The 17,959-nt window shown below is 31.6% G+C and overlaps 2 protein-coding genes across 2 annotated transcripts in view; one reads left to right on the top strand and one right to left on the bottom strand.

Moving 5' to 3' along the window:
• LOC139502861 (fibronectin type 3 and ankyrin repeat domains protein 1-like) overlaps positions 1-17,959 on the top strand; it is a 406,467-nt gene that overhangs the window by 120,712 nt on the left and 267,796 nt on the right. The gene's annotated exons all lie outside the window — the stretch shown is intronic.
• Positions 5,635-10,702, bottom strand: LOC139504431 (fibronectin type 3 and ankyrin repeat domains 1 protein-like). Its single transcript, XM_071294516.1, has 4 exons — positions 10,679-10,702; positions 10,037-10,138; positions 9,343-9,441; positions 5,635-5,769 (listed from the first exon to the last, which is right to left on the bottom strand). The coding sequence occupies exons 1-4, from the start codon at positions 10,700-10,702 to the stop codon at positions 5,635-5,637; spliced, it is 360 nt and encodes a 119-aa protein (XP_071150617.1).

Raw genomic sequence — 17,959 nt, 5'->3', positions numbered from 1 at the left:
TATATAAAGAAAAATCTTTTTAAGCATTGCATTTGAATGTGTTTTTCATAAATTATAGAAAAACAACCAGAAGAACGAAAATCGAGATTCAAAAAATCACGATGATGATCGTAACTTTGTCTATATATGATTGTAACTTTTACTTGTTTTTATAAAAAGATGATCGTAACTCATTTACGTTGATATGAAGTTGATATAAGTATCATTCCCATGATACAGTTTAAGAATACAGGCCAAAACTTTCACTGAAAAGGGTAAAGGAGGGCATGAAGTTAAATTATTTTAATGACTTTCCATCGGTTTTGAATTGTTGCCTGTTCTTGTTTTTTCTTAATCAAACTATGACTATTAAACATTGGTAGACTACAGAGGCAGAATTTGAGGGAGGGTCAAGGAGCTCGCATCACCTTTTTGTGGGGGAAATTTGGTTGTTTGTATAGTGAATCAATGAAACATGACTGTAGCGGACCTACTCTTAGGCAGCCAGTCCCCAATCCCTTAATGCAAATCTCTGGATATGCCACTAGACTACTGTTGCCTATATGTACCATGGGTTGGCTATTTATGTAAAGAAGGAAAAGTTGAAATAGATGGTATACACGTTCATATTAGATTTTTCAAGCTACAAATTCTTTCATTTATACGATATATGACATATATAATGGAAGTTAGTCGAAGAAGTTGTGTTAAGCTAAACATATCTATAAGGGATCTACCATTTGTTTTTATAAAAGGGAGTGAAATTTGGAAAAAGGCAGGACAGGAGATTTGAGTAAAAAGGCCGGATGAGCATCTTGGCCAAACCAAAAGGCAGGATGACAATTTATGTTAAAAAAAAAGCAGGATGAAAAAAAGCAGGACCGAATAGAGTAAAAATAAAAACGCAGGATAGAGATTTCAACATAAAAAAATACAGGACAAAATTATTTATCCTAGCCCCTACTCCAAATGAAAATCAAATATTAGCTCCCTTCATTGACGGTTTCATTGGTTTTTTTTTCATTCAGCAGATATGAATACACTTCTTAATGCTTTATTTTTTCAACCTCTCCTTTAAAAGTCGTAAATCTGTTAATAAAAGAAACTATAAAGTCTGAGTTCCCCAAAAATACCAGATCCTCGAAAGGTACTATTGTCACTATAAAGTGTAGGGAAAAAATGAGAAAAAAAAAATCTTCAATTTTAACAAACTGGTCATTAATATGAACTGTCCAATACATTATTTATATAAAACATATGAAATCAATATAAAGTTGTTAACCCCCAGTGCATTTTAATATTGAACTAGATAAAAAAAGAAAAAAAATCTCGCGAAGTCATAACCATTTGTGCACTTACCAATAGAACGTTACCCTCCCGTCGGTAATCTTTCCTTATTATTATCACAATATCAGCTGATAACGTACATTTTTTCGCATACTAGACAGCTTTATTTGTCCTTATTTATAAGAAAATGCTTCGTTGGAACAGACAGTTACTATCATCTTAAGTAAAACTTACGATCATCGTTGATAAAAATAAATAAAAGTTACGATCATCATCGTGATTTTTTGTATCTCGATTTTCATTCTTCTTGTTGCTTTTCCGTCCTGTCCGAAAAAATATTTCAAAGGAAATGCCTATAAAGATGTTTTTTGACATAATACAAATCTGAAAATAAGCTGTTAAAGTGGAGAAATCAGCCTTATACAAACTGCCTATATTTGTGTCCGCCATATTGGGATGATCGTTACTGCAGTTACGATCATCATGCTGTCACCAGTGATATCTAGAGACATATCAAATTCATTTGACTTATTCTTGATAACAGGGAATGTTGCCTACGTTTTGTGGTTGCATTTGTATGATACCTAAAGAAACAAGAATTTCATCTGACTCAATTATTTATATTAATTTCAGGGTGTGTTGCCTGTGATGTTTGGATGCTATATCTGTGCATATTGAATATGCCCTTGTATTTGACAGTTATAAGTGTTTTCTTAATTCTTATAGATGAAAAAAAAAACACCTGAGGCAACTTTTAATACTTATTGATGAAGAACCCGACTACAATTTGTTTTTAATTTGAATAGATGATGACTAAATGACTACGACCACCTGACGTATTTTTGATACTTATTGATGAAAAAACAGGATCATCAGAGGCAATCGGTAATTCTAATTTGTTGAGAGTTCTGCCACAGTGCCCCCCACCCGAAAAAAGATCTGTATGAAATTGGGTTATCAAATCTTGATTTAGCAGAAGTTGTGTTCTGTTATATTATTCTTTTAATTTTACCTGAACATTGAATGATATTGTATTTATATACCATATATAAACTATGCAGGCTCATTTGGGTGACCTTTTCTAATTTTGATACAAGTGCACATGCTTTTCGTAGAATTATAGATATCTACCATTGTAAAGAAGTATTTTCTACAAGTTGCGTTATAGTGAATTTTGTAAATATATATTCTACATTATGTTTGGTTTTCTTTTTATCAGATATGAATTATCTTGTTCATTATTTTTTCTACCATTTGTGTTATAATTAGTCTAAAGTATTATTTTTATCGTATATGAATTACAAGTGTTCCTACCATTTGTGTTATAATGAATTTTGTATATATATATAGTAGAATATATTTTTCTTATCATTTATGAATTACAAGTGTTTCTACCAGTTGTGTAATAATGAATTGTGTATGTATATATTTAGGTTCATTATGTGGTTTATTTGTTTAACACATTAATATCATGAAGATTTATGAGTGTTTTCATGATCAAAAGAGAATATAAAATGCAACATTTGATGGTATTGTTCTTTTCTTCTTTTCCGTATTTTACATGTTTTTTTCTGATAGCTGTAAACATTATTAAATGCAGTCTACGGCTAGAATTATTCAGACATCAGTAACTTTTTGAATTTAGCATGGAATTTTACAAAACTTGGACCATTACCTTTTTCCAATAAAAAATATATATATATTCAGTGCATGAATTTTGATGATTGTTACTAAGTTTTTTACTATTCAGTATCATTTTGGTTAGTGTATATAATAGAAAAGAAAAGGATATGGGGTAATCGTCACTAGTAGCACGATTTCAGTCTGAAACGGTCATTTGGTCTGATCACATCTTGATTGACTGGATTTACCGCTAGAAAAAATCGTCAAGATATTTAAGATCGTTTAGTCGCCGTTCAGATCGATAGCCTCATCAGGTAAATCAGTTCGTTAAGGTATGTCAAGACGGTAAAGACTGAATCGTCTAGCGGGTTGTTTAGACCCGTTAAGACCGTGTCAGACCAAAACAGATCATGGATACAAAAGAACATTCAAAATTTTAAGACCCTGTTTAGATCCGTTCAGTATACCGGTTTGATACCACGAGTTGCGCCCCTTCTACTCGATAATGCATTTTAGATTAATACATGTATATATGTATTTTATTATTAGAATTTTAAGTATATTTTGATTAGTTAAAAAAAAAAGATTAAATCTTGTGTTAATTCTTTATTTCTTTTCTTGTTTTGTTGAGGAACTAATAAATTATTCGTCTATATATATATGTTGTTTATTTTTTAATAAATGTTAGTTTATATAAATATATATTGATAATTAAATGCAAGGACGTACGTTAATTGTATACACACCAGAATGTATGCCATAAATTTAACCTTGAAATGTTGTGAACACCGGTAAAAATGTTTTTTGTATTTGAAGATTAATAACGGAAAATCCTCAACGTAACCTAAAAAAGTTAAGGAAATGTGGTATGATTGCCAATGATACAATCCACAGTGATTCTGTTACTGACATCAACATATCGACGAAACCTCTGGCCCAGAGGTTTCATCGATATGTTGATGTCAGTAACACGTATCAGAATTCATGGACGGGTTCGAATTCCAGTGAAGGCATATAGAAATCACAAAAATTAAAGGTAAGTTTTTAAAACAATTCCATTAGTGAACAGAAATCAGTTTATTAGTCTATTCAAACTTAATGAAATTAGGCACACAAAGGAAACAAAAGAGTCTAAGATGGTGAGCCCATTTCAGCGACAGATTTAGGAAGCGTTGATTCTAGAAAAAGAATCCACGGTAAATGAATAGGCTGACGTCACCACAATGGTTTAAGTCTTTCAACATCACTAGTTGTTTGATTGAGGTTGTGATCATTATTGGTGGGAGAATAAAGAGTGTCTCCATCAGTTTTGGGTGAGTTTAGGGTTTCACCATCAGTGGTGTTTGAATATATGATAAAATCAACTTGTGCAAATTTAGGATGTCCGCAGGTAGGATGTATGAATTCATTAATCATATTCTATAATTTGAACAAAATCATTTTCCATAACCGTTTTAACACTACATGATTTCTTTTAACTTATAAAACATTTTTAACAACTTTTGTTTTAAATTATGAAACATTTGTAATAATCTAATTTTTAATTTATAAGAATGCAGTAGGTCAAGATAAGTAAAATGATATCCCTATTCATATAATTCTATCTATAATTTATTATGATTATTTTTTTTTTAGATATTAGAACTACATGTAAGTTATTGAGGTAGATCAAAAGTAACTGTTTTGTGAGACAGAATTTTCTTATAATTAGCCAAAACAAAGATTTTACTATGCTTTTTTCAAAAATATAATAAAAGGTATTGATCACCGTGCTATTTTTCGAGCTATGAGTCGTTGAAAATAGCCTTATTTTGGTTAGTTTGTTCATGAAAAAACACATAAGAGTGCATAGAAAAATTCTATGAAACAGAATTTTGAAATAAATTGTGAGAAGATAGGTTTCATAAAATGTTTTAAGAAAATAAAAAGAAAACATGGTGTCACCAAACTTGTTTTCTTGCCACAAGTAAAAATGAAAATTTTCCCGATAAGCCCAGTATAAATTTGGTACTAAAAGAGTTATCTCCCCTTAAAAAGCTCATTTGAATAAAAGATTTAAAAAACCAAAAAGGTTGATATTTTTCAAAATATTTTGAATAATACAATAAATTAATAAGTTTTCTTTATATAAATAAACAATCTAACCATTCAATTGTAAATCTGTTTCCAAATTTGCTGATTTGGGAAAATAACTAGACCGATTTTGTACTGTGATTGTACAATCCAAGATGGCGGTATACCATGAATCTCCCTTAATAACATCAACTCCAGTTAAAATCATAGGTTTACAAAAAATTTGGTAGAAATCAAAACAAAACCTTTCTCATGTTGATCATCTGATTAGCTAGACGATTCAATTGTGTTGACATGAATATCAATAATGTGGTCATTTTGTTTTATAAATTTCCTGTTTACAAAACTTTCAATTTTTTGAAAAACTAAAAATTTTCTTATCTCAGGCATACATTTGTAGATTACCTTAGCCGTATTTGGCACAACTTTTTGGAATTTTTTATCCTAAATGCTCTTCACTTTTGTACTTGTTTGGCTTTACATATATTTTGATATTAGCGTCACTGATGAGTCTTATGTATACGAAACGCGCGTCTGGCGTACAAAATTATAATCCTAGTACCTTTGATAGCTATTAACACTATTTGTTTAATTCTAACATTATTTGTTTCCCATTAAACCTGTCTGATTAACAACATAATTTTGTACTGTTTCAATATAACAGAAATATGATCAGACTGAGGAGATAATATCTATAATCACCTTGTCAGTTGACTCCTTTTGACAGCCGACTTTTACCAGATAACGGACTATACATGTATCTAGGTGTCCATTGTAAGCAGCACAAAATAATGGTTTGGAACCATCCTGTAATAAAACAAACATACAAACTTGTGTCATAAACTGAACAATGTTGTGTAATAAATATAAATCATATATATACATTATGTACAAATTGTAATGTCATACATAAAGTTTTAATTGGCACTGATTGTCTTGTACAAGTTGTCAGTGTGTTATGATCCGCTAAATGGATTTTTTAAGCACACAGTCCTTTGTTTCGCATATTTCTATCATATACGTGATATAGTCTGATACCGAGCGTTGAAATGATTGAAACAAAAACAAATCACTCAACTATTTTCATCTTTATTTGATTTTTGATTTAAGCGCATACGATATAGTTACAGGGGAGGTAATGACGTTGCTAACGTACAATGTTATTTTCGCGACGTCAAACTGTGACATATCGGGAAAAGATGCATTTTTCGACTGATTTTTATCATTCAAACTGATTTAATTTGAAAACGAGTGCATGGACCCCTATTTTTTAAAACGATATTTTGTTTCATTTTGCAGGAAGATTATGTGGACCAAATTTTATAAAACTGTAAATAGTGCATTTTTTTTAATTTTGATAGATACACAGCAAAAAATTACGTTTTTTTCCCCAATTCGTGACCATTTGAAAAATATAAGTTATTTCTGAATAAAAAATGTATAAATTTTTAGGATGCTTATAAAATACAGAAATTACAAATTTTTAAACAAAAAAACAATTTGTGTTTATCTTTTAAAACAAAAAACGGCAAAATACGACCACAAATCCGAATTTTGAGCAAATATACAAAATTTCGAAATCATTTAACTCAAAAAGTAGCACATAAAGGTATGTTTTTTATAACATATTTGATTTAATCAGGTAAAAAATAGCCTATATGGAAATGTTCATCAAACTTTAAATACGGGATCAAAACTGTATCGTATACCCTTAAGGTGTCTACATCAGTGTCATAATCAGTGAATAAAAAAAAGAGGATGTTCATCAATGATTTATACATTGTAAGGCAACATCGTCAGTGGTCGTTGATTTCAGGGTGTCTTCATCAGTGGTGTGCGAATTCAAGATATCACCATTATTGGTGGATGAATTGAAGGGGTCAATATCAGTGGGGTATGAATTTATATATCATCACCAGAGGTATAAGAAGCAGTGTTATCATTTTCATTTCCTGATAAATTGAATGTGTTATCTTTTTGTTGGGTGTGAATAGTTGGATATTACCATTAGTGGACCAATGAAATGTGTCATCATCAGTTGTTGTGTAAATATTCAGGGTCAAAATTAGTGTTGAGTGAATTTTTTTGGCTTCATTTTCAATGGTTTGTAAAATAAGCAGTGTTTCATTTTCAGTGATGTCTATTAAGAGTGTCACCATTACTAATACGTGAAATTGTTTGATGTCATTATTAGATTGTTAAATCTAGGGTAAAATCAATATTGTGTAAATTTAAGGTATCGACATTAGTGGTGCTTGATTATATGCTGTCAACATTAGTGGTGCTTGAATATATGCTGTCAATATTAGTGATGCTTTAATATATATGCTGTCAACATTAGTGGTGCTTGATTATATGCTGTCAACATTAGTGGTGCTTGATTATATGCTGTCAACATTAGTGGTGCTTGATTATATGCTGTCAACATAAGTGGTGCTTGAATATATGCTGTCAACATAAGTGATGCTTGAATATATGCTGTCAACATTAGTGATGCTTTAATATATATGCTGTCAACATTAGTAGTGCTTGATTATATGCTGTCAACATTAGTGGTGCTTGATTATATGCTGTCAACATAAGTGGTGCTTGAATATATGCTGTCAACATTAGTGGTGCTTGAATATATGCTGTCAACATTAGTGATGCTTTAATATATATGCTGTCAACATTAGTGGTGCTTGATTATATGCCGTCAACATTAGTGGTGTTTGATTATATGCTGTCAACATTAGTGGTGCTTCATTATATGCTGTCAACATTAGTGGTGCTTCATTATATGCTGTCAACATTAGTGGTGCTCGATTATATGCTGTCAACATTAGTGGTGCTTAATTATATGCTGTCAACATTAGTGGTGTGTTATATTTGATTGAATCATCAGTGGTTAAATATTAATGGTGTCACATTGAGTGGTGATTGATTTTTGACCTTCAGAATCACTGGTGTTATATATTAAGGGTATTAACATGAATTGTGCCTATATCTTGGTTGTTGTCGTTAATGGTATGTGAATATAGGATGTTACCTTCATCTGTTGATTGAATTTAGCGTGTTATTATCAGTCGTGTAATATTTCAGGGTTTCACCCTCAAGAAGTGTATGTATTAAAGAAACCAACATCAGTGGTGTGTAAATTTAAGGCGTCATCATGAGGTGAGTTTTATTTTAATTTGTCATCATCAGTGGTGTTAGAACTTAAGATGTCTTCATCATTAGTGTATATATTGAGGATGTCACCACTGGTATTTACATTCGTAAATATAGGCTGTTCTTATCAGTGGTATTTAAATTTTGGATCAAATCATCGATGATGTCTGATGTTTAGGTATCACCATCTTTGGTTTTCAATTCATAATGTCACCATGACCAGTGTGTTTATTTACAATGTCATCATTAGTGGTTTGACAATCAGTTGTTTGTAAATTTACCATGTGATCATCAATGGTTTGACAATCAGTGGTTTGCAAATTTACCATGTGATGATCAATGGTGTGACAATCAGTGGTTTGCAAATTTACCATGTGATCATCAGTGGTGTGACAATCAGTGGTTTGACAATCAGTGGTTTGCATATTTACCATGGCATCATCAATGGTGTGACAAGCAGTGGTTTGCAAATTTACCATGTCATCATTAATGGTTGGACATTCAGTGATTTGCTAATTACCATAGTGTGACCATCAGTCGTGTGTGTGTGTGTGTGTGTTTAGTAAGTCATCATGACTGGTATATGTATTCCGACCGCCATCATCACTGGCGTATGATTTTAAGTTGTCAACACAAGAAGTGTATGAAATTATTGCTTTCATTATTTATATGTTGTAGATCAACAACAAATAAATGAAATTCATTGATCAAAACGACTATAAAAACAATATTGTTTTAAATGTATAAAACGTTTGTATTGAAGGATGAAGAAGAACAAGATAAGTAAAAGGAAACCCCACTGTATATAATTTTATCAATAATTTATTATGATTAAAATAAAATTGAGAATGGAAATGGGGAATGTGTCAAAGAGACAACAACCCGACCAAATAAAAAAACAACAGCAGAAGGTCACCAACAGGTCTTCAATGTAGCGAGAAATTCCCGCACCCGGAGGCGTCCTTCAGCTGGCCCCTAAACAAATATATACTACCATGAATGTTTACATTAGATCTGAATGACTAATATGATCCACTCCAGGAAAAATCAGAGGTTTACAAAATATTTTTTGTTAAAAAACAAAATTAAACCTTTTCGTGTTTATTTTCTGATTCAGTTTCTAACAGTATTTGTTGTCCATTAAACTTGTCTCATTAACAACATGATTATATATTGATTCAATTTTAATATATTTATTATCAGACTGAGGAGATTTAAATAAATAATCACCTTATCTCTCACTTCCTTTTCACAGCCGACTGTGACAAGATAATTTACTATCTCTCGATGTCCACAGTGAGCCGCATTCAATAAAGGTGTCATTCCATACTATAATATCAACATAGAACATCAAAACGTGTGACAAAAACTGAACAATGTTATGTGATAAATATAAATGAAACATATAACACATGAATCAGCAGTCGAAACTGTTCAAAATAACGAGTCACATTTGTATTTAAATTCTACATAAAGAACAAGTTTTGTCGTCAGATGTCTGAACTATGATCAGAACTGTCATAGTAAAAAATAATTGCGAAGAAAGTATATTATATCTATATTAATGGATGAAGTAAGTCAAAGCTAGTGAAATGAAATCCCACTTTATATAAATGTATTTATTATTTGTTATGAATTAGAGATGTGTATTGTCAATCTGTAGGATACATATCAACTGTTCAAATGCGTTCTAATCAACTCCAGAAAACAATCAAAGGATAACACCATGAGATTTTGTGAGAAAACAAAGTTAACCTTTGTCATGTTTAATATATCTTTCGATTTGAAGAATGCAATGATAACATTATTCATACAGTTCTAACATTCTTTGTTGGACATAGAACCTGTTCGACTTACAAGATGATTTTGTATTGATTCAATATAATTAGAAGTATTAGACTGAAGAGTTAATATCTATAATCACCTTGGTGTCTCTGACTTCTTTATCACATCCGACTGTTACCAGATGACGGAGGATCTCCAGGTGTCCTTGCTGTGCTGCATACAACAATGGTGTCATTCCTACCTGTAATATCAACATATAACAAACATACAAACTTGTGTCATCAACTGGAAAATGTTGCGTAATCAATTTAGATACAATATATCTAACATGAATCAGTGGGCAACACTGAATTAAATTACCAGTGGCAATCGTATTTATATTCTACATAAACAACGAATAAATAACATGTTTAGATGTAAGATGTCAGAACTATGATTCAAAAGAGGGACGAAAAATACCAGAGGGACAATCAAACTCATAAATCGAAAATAAACTGACAACGCCATAGCTAAAAATGTCTTTTAAAAATCATATATTGCTTTACAAAAGTATAAATGAACATTGCTTTACGAAAAGTACAAACGAACTGGTTGAAGACGGACAAGACAAGTGAAATAAAATCCCACTTTTTATCACTTAAATTCATTATTTCAATTTCGAACTGACATCGAAAAGAATTACATATTAATATTTTCCTCAATCGTCTAAGATTTTGTCAATATGATTAAACGAAATGCCGACTCAAAATGATGAAATGCAAATCGAATGAATTGAACTAACGTATTTTGATGGTATAAGAGACATTCTCTATTTTCCAAAAATGAAACGTTACATAATTTTCTTAGAACTGTTCGATTTGACAATACTAGATTAATTATATCTTAAAACAGATATTAGCACAACTTGTTTTTTATCAAGTATCAGAGATTTAGAAACTAATTTGTTGTCATTTTTAACACTCAATGTTATATCATTTAGAGTTTTGTGTCCGTTAAACCTGTCTGATTTTATGTTGATCAGTGTTAAGAGGAGTGTGAGCAAACTAAGAAAAAATATATATCATCCCCTTTTTTTCTAGTTGCTGTGTCACACCCAAGTTTAGAGATATAACGGATTCTCTATCGTGGTCTGTTTCAATAGTGTAAAATTAACATAAAACATAATCAAAAGTTGTGTCATAAAGTGGCAAATGTTGTGTAATAAATATACATTGAGGGAACGATCACGAATGGCGTTTGCAATGAGGGCTTCGTCATCCGTGTTGTGTAAATATCGGAATATTACTACTATTAGAATTGGGACATTTAAAGACGTATCGTATCCGTTTCTGATACGTTGACGTATCTGAAGATATCTATGTGTTATTGTGTAATAATTTTTTTTCTTGTTTAAATCTGTGTTTCTATGTAAGATATCTTTCTGTCATTGAAACCCATTGATACACTCTTTTTATTACATGATAGTTTTCAATTTATGAATACTAGTTTATATCTAAACACTCGATATCTAAACCATCACCACTTCTCCATCGTGAATTTAAGATCTATGAGTCTTTCTGTATGTGTATTACGAAATTTTTGAAGTGCAATAAAATCAATACAGCAAAGGTATAATAGTGATTTGCCATATTGTGCATATACAAAGGGGAAAATTCTGTAGAATATCGAGACTTTGTGGCAAATATAGTTAAAATCTACAAACTTGAATACAGAGATTTCTATTCTCAAAGTTATATAGTTTACTCACTTTTATGATGTGCTAGCATGTATTGTTTTCAAAAAAGTCATTAAAAAAACTATTCATAACAAAACTTGTACAAGTCACTAAAGTTGAGCGCACCCTAGAAGGTGTACTTGGGTACAGATTTGAAAAAAAAAAATACCTGCTAATTTATATATTTTTCTGTTATTGGTATCATTAATCAATTCGATGATGTGGACAATTCAATTCCCTTTAAATAGCAGATTTTAAGTACGTGTATGAGTATTGCCAACGTTAACTTTATTTGTTTTATAATTCAACTTCATGATTGGGTAGTTCTAATGAAAATCATGTAATTGTTATCTCTGTAATTGTTAGCTTCTGTTGTCGTCCTTGCAATGTTTTCATAATTGTATTATAGGTACTGTAAATAAAGTAAAAACGTTTAGGGCAATCAATATAATAAAGTCCAGATTTTGTTATACAAGAATCAAGTACATGTATATTAACACAAATAATACATAGATTAAACACTAATTAATTAAACAGTAATGCATTTTCCAAATCGATTTCTTAAAATTCAAACTGTAGTATTAAGTAAAAGAATAATGGATTTGATGTTGTTAATATATTCATTCCATTTTATTTCATGATATGAAACATTAGTATGGCTTTATCGAAATTTTAAATCCATTTAAGATATTAGGAGTATTTATCTCACTAATGCATATCTTTGATTCACTGTTAGGCTCTTGCTATACTTTATGTTGATGTTGCCATGACTTTGTTTAAACTTGTTTGTTTGCTTTTTGGCCTTGGATGTTTATCTCTTATATTTCATTAACTGTGCATTTGCATTCAGATTTCGCAGATCAAATTTATTCGTGCACAGTGTATTAATCTACGTTTTTTGATTGAATTAAGCTTTTCTATGTTGAGATGTTATGCTACTGTTTCAGAAAAAGGGGAGAAGGTTTTGTACCATTAAAACGTTTAATCCTGCTGCAAATGATTGCACCTGTCCTAAGTCAGGAATCTGATGTACAGTAGTTGTCGTTTGTTTATGTTATTTATACGTATTTCTCGTTTCTTGCTTTTTTATATAGATTAGACCGTTGGATTTCCTGTTTGAATTATTTTACACTAGACATTTTGGGGCCCATTATAGCTTTTTGTTCGGTGTGAGCCAAGGCTCCGTGTTGAAGGCCGTACATTGACCTATAATGGTTTACATTTTTTGAAATGTTATTTGGATGGAGAGTTGTCTCATTGGCACTCAAACCACATCTTCCTATATCTATTTTGATTAACTAGTTACATGAGTAAATAATGTTCCGATGGTGGTCTGTCGGGACGTTACATAAATAAGACTGCCCGAGACACTTCAGACACTTTGATTTACTAGTATAAAATGTTCCGATGATCCCTGTCGGAAGTTCATTAGTTGTTATACATTTTATCCAAGGAATAAGTAACCTTAGCCGTAATTGGCACAACATTTTGGAATTGTTGGTCCTCAATGCTCTTCAACTTTGAACTTGTTTGGCTCTTTGACTATTTTGATCTGAGCGTCACTGATGAGTCTATTTCAAATGGAACTATTTTTGTTATTTGCATGATGTATTATTGATTTTCGGTCTCTTATTAGATGGTTCTGTGTGATTCATTCTACAATGGAGTTAACTCGGAAACTTGAACTCGCCCGTTTACTCGGTGTCCGCTTAGTCAGTAATAAACGGGTGTTTACTTCAGAATTCTTCAAAACTATTTTTACGTGCACTTCAAAGTAAACGGGCGTATATTAAATATCTTACAAATGTATTTAACATGGTTTTGAAAGTAAACGCGCGTTTACTTTTCGGGTTAACTTATTGTGTACATTTAGAAATAAACTTCAAGTTCATTTGTACATTTATTTCATTAAAACGACTTTTAGTCTTAATATTTTACTTATATACGTTTCGAACAAAAACAATTCAAAATTAAGCTCTTTTAATTCAAAATACTAATTTTATTAAGTTACACAAAATCAGTTTAAATACCTTTACTGATTAGCAGATTTTATATATTTTCTTTTCAAAAGTTTCATGTACAAATATCGAGGCGGAAAGAAAGATTATCCAACACATCGGAAACATATTTCTATATAATGGGACATAAACATTACACTGACTTTGGCCCTCCAAGCAGGGGTTTGGCATAGAGCCAACAACCCTATCCTATAAAAAGATTTAAGTTACGGAAACAGCAACACAGGAATCAAACACAACCACTGTGCGAATAGGCCTTCAAGTAAATAGAATGATTGCCAGTGGTGAAAGCCGCAAGGAAGCTACTGGCAGGAATGAAGTGCTGAGCGCTAAAGCAAAAACCAGAATAGGATTCTGGAATGTACGTACTATGTATGAAACTGGGAAACTTGCACAGGTCACATCTGAAATGAGACCATATATCTTGCACATTTTGGGAGTTAGTGAATGCAGATAGACAGGCTCTGGTAAAATGAAGACTGACACAGGAGAAACAGTTCTTTACTCAGGCAGTGAAGACAACCATCATTTTGAAGGAGTAGCCATCATCCTCAAGAAAGGCACTGAGAAGGGATTTATTGAATGGAAACCTGCTAATAGTAGATTGATTACAGCAAAATTGAAAGGAGTGCAGACCAACATGACCCTTATACAATGAGATGCACCAACAAATGACAGGGATGAAGCTGCAAAAGACACCTTTTACGAGCAACTTCAAGCAGAAGTGAGATTGGAACCACGTCATGATCTTCTAGTGGTGATGGGTGATTTGAATGCCAAAGTGTGAAACAACAACACTGATATGGACAGAATAATAGGTAAACATGGATGTGGTACTATAAATAATAATGGAGAAAGACTAGTAGAATTATGTGCAGGTTGTAGGAGGAACACTCTTTCCACATCAAGATATACATAAGTTAACATGGTGTTCTCCAAATGGAAGGTATAAGAACCAGATCGACCACCTTATGATAAATGGTACTTGGAGACGTTCATTACTAGATGTTAAAGTTAAGAGGGGGCAAATGTAAGTAGTGACCATCACCTTATTATTGCAAATATTGAGATAAAATTTAGAAGTACAGGACGTAAAACACTTGTTCCTACACATTATGATATTGAAAAATTACAAGATCATAAAGTAAAGAATGCATTCATCCTTCAATTGAAGAATAAGTTTCAAGCTCTGACAGTTAATCCTGACATGGTCCCATCAGAATCAACAGAAGTCAACTGGGATCAAATAAGAACAATATTTGAAACAACTAGCCCGGACTATCTGGGTTTTAAGCAGGGCAAAAAGATGAAGAAATGGATAACACCAGGTACTTGGAAGGTTATAAAAGAAAGACGCCATATGAATAAGGAAATACTTGACACAAAATCAGAAAGGCTACAAGAAAGACACAAAGCAAGCTATAGAGTTTTAGACAAAAATGTAAAGCGAATGGCTAGCGCAGACAAACGCAGTGATGTTAAGGTTGTTCGCCACATGAAAAGATGCAAAATTGCAGTGTTTTCAAATTCAGTGTCCAGTAAATAAATAGTTGTCTCCAATCATTTGTTTTTAAAGATAATGCATATAAAACCAACTTCAAAGTCGAATTATTTCACATTTCGTGCTTTTTCGGAGTTTCGGACACACTTTTATCACTACTTATAATATCTGTATTCTTTGCCATATGTTAGCGAAGTGTAATTTCAAATTGTCTTTCTGGTTAACCAAAAAATATCGACCTTAGTGGCCAGTATGCCCTTGTTCTACTCGTTTTTATAACAGACTCTTCAGAATTTCAGTTAAATCGTCGATATTAAAACGCTCCATTGACTTTCAATGTTCCAAACGAGTTACTCCCCTTTGTTAACAGAGAACGCTGATTTGCCTTCTAATAATCAAAATTAAGCTTGTTTTTTTGTCCGTATGATATGTTTTCATTTTTTATAAATACTCTCACCTTATATAGTTACTTTGTATTTGTTTGTGTTTTCAGTACAGTTGGATAAATAATATAGTTGGAAAAAAGGGGGAGGGTCCGGAGAACAACATATTTCATCAGCGAATTTGGAAATCTTCGTATTCATATCTTGCACTGTAATAAAGGCACTGCTAATTTATGAAATTTATTGTAAGCAGTTGCAGTCATTCTTTCATTGATATGCAAATATAAAAATAAGACGATGTGGTCAGATTTCCATTGGCATTGACCATTCATGTTGACAACTACATGTATCCAGATGATATTCAAATATTGTGGATATAAGCAATTACAATGATAGGTCATTGTACAACACTCATTGATGCAGTGCATTCTATAAAGATAAATTACAGTCTAGGAATGCTTGCGGGGGCCTTCATTTCATACACACTGTATTTTTTAATGTCTAGGTAACCTTTTCTGTTATTTACTGTTTTGCCTGATAATCACTACAACAGACAGACACTAATCAGCACTATATTCCCTTTTTATTTTTTGGCAGTGAGTATATAATTGGTCATAATTATCCCTTTCAGACTCTGATACATGAATCATAAATTCTTGCTCAGAGAAATGTTGAATTTAGGGAGCTACCATTTGATTTTTATGGGGGGGCTAGGATGAAAAATTTTGTGCTGCATTTTTTCTAGCTGTAATCTCTGTCCTGCCTTTTTTTTTTAGTATATCCTGACTTTTTTTTACCTAAATTGTCATCCTGACTTTTTTTTTTTTGCAATTGTCACATCCTGTCTTTTTTTTTTTTTTTAACTCAAAACTCCTGTCCTGCCTATTTTTTTCAAATTTCATCCTAGCCCCCCCCCCCCCCCCCCCCCACCCCCCCCCCCCCCCCGCATCAAAATCAAATGGTAGCTCCCTTATTCTGGTGTACTTGTTGCATTGTTATTCTAATAATGTCATGTTGTCCCTAGATCATAAAAGAATGACCTATTGATTTGCAATTAGCTATATATTTAAATGGTCTGCTTTAGGTACATTAATGAGCAAATACATTGACAAGCAGGGCACTAGTAGCCAAGGCTTGTTTATAAGGCTTCTGACTTGGCCACTAAATATTTTTAATTGCAAATATCCATAATGCTTATACTTATCTTTCATATTTTTCACAAGTTGGGCCCTATATTGATAATAATAGTTTTCCCCTTGCTTTATACCCCTGTTATAATATTCAGCTGGAGAGGTTTTTGCATAGTCATATATATGTTATTTAATATCATGCTCAAATGAGAACCTTTCTGATATATAGGTATAAGTTCAAAATCAGCATTATAGGAGTAATAGTGGTTCTACTCAGAATTTGTCTATTTGTATAAAGAATTGGAAAATTAATATTGTCTAACATAAGAACACTTTCATTTTTATTGCTAAAAGTAAAGAAAATTACATTCAAGTTTTGAATAAAATACATTTGTAGTTATACTAATGTCATAGACAAAGAATGTCACCTGTCAAACTGTTGATAAACATTTCCAATAAAACAGTTTAATATCCTAGAAGGAATAATGTATACTCCCTACCTCCTTAATAATGAATGATTTCCTACACATCTATTTTAATCACTGAATCCTTGTAGTACATGAATCACATTGAATTTTCCTTTTCTATTCACATTGATTTATCACTGCTTATTCTCATAGCAATTTTGAAGTAAAAATAACACATGATTTGTGATGAATATTTTGGAATCAATCCTTCCTTTTTAGGGTTTATCCAGTTGACATCATATAAGCTATGTTTTACTTCTAGTGTAAATATATAGGTCACTTTATCACAGTTTGGATATATTCATTTGATCTGAAATATAATAATAATGAAAATTAACAAATCATTAATGATTATGCATTTAACTCACTGTAAACAAGTCAACCACCTTTATTAATTAAACACAAAATTTCACACAAGTCATGTACATTGTAGATGTTTCAAATACATTGGAATATTTTAACTAATATATAAATATACTATGATCATTATAACTTCTCCAAAGATTGTGATCACCTTCATCATAAATGCTTGTTCAAAACACACTATCAGGAATTCACCCTGTCAATAAGACTTGTGAAATCAGGACCCAAGAAAATACATGCCATATACCATGTATACATATGTAATGAAACTGTTTGTAAAATCTAATAATGTGCAGCTCTAAATTATTAAAAGTCTTGATTGTTTTGAAGTTTCTTAAAAAATTAGCTGATCATATTTTAAAAAGTGTTATTGTAATCTGACATGTAGATATAATTACAGCAATGAGCATGAGCTTGAAGTTATATAATTAAAGAGGTGCATTTTGTTCAATTGGAATTTCTATAAATTCAAATCTAGTACCATAT

This window comes from Mytilus edulis, chromosome 14 (assembly GCF_963676685.1).
Source record: "Mytilus edulis chromosome 14, xbMytEdul2.2, whole genome shotgun sequence".
Lineage (NCBI taxonomy): Eukaryota > Metazoa > Mollusca > Bivalvia > Mytilida > Mytilidae > Mytilus > Mytilus edulis.
This window is presented reverse-complemented; position numbering and strand designations above follow the sequence as displayed.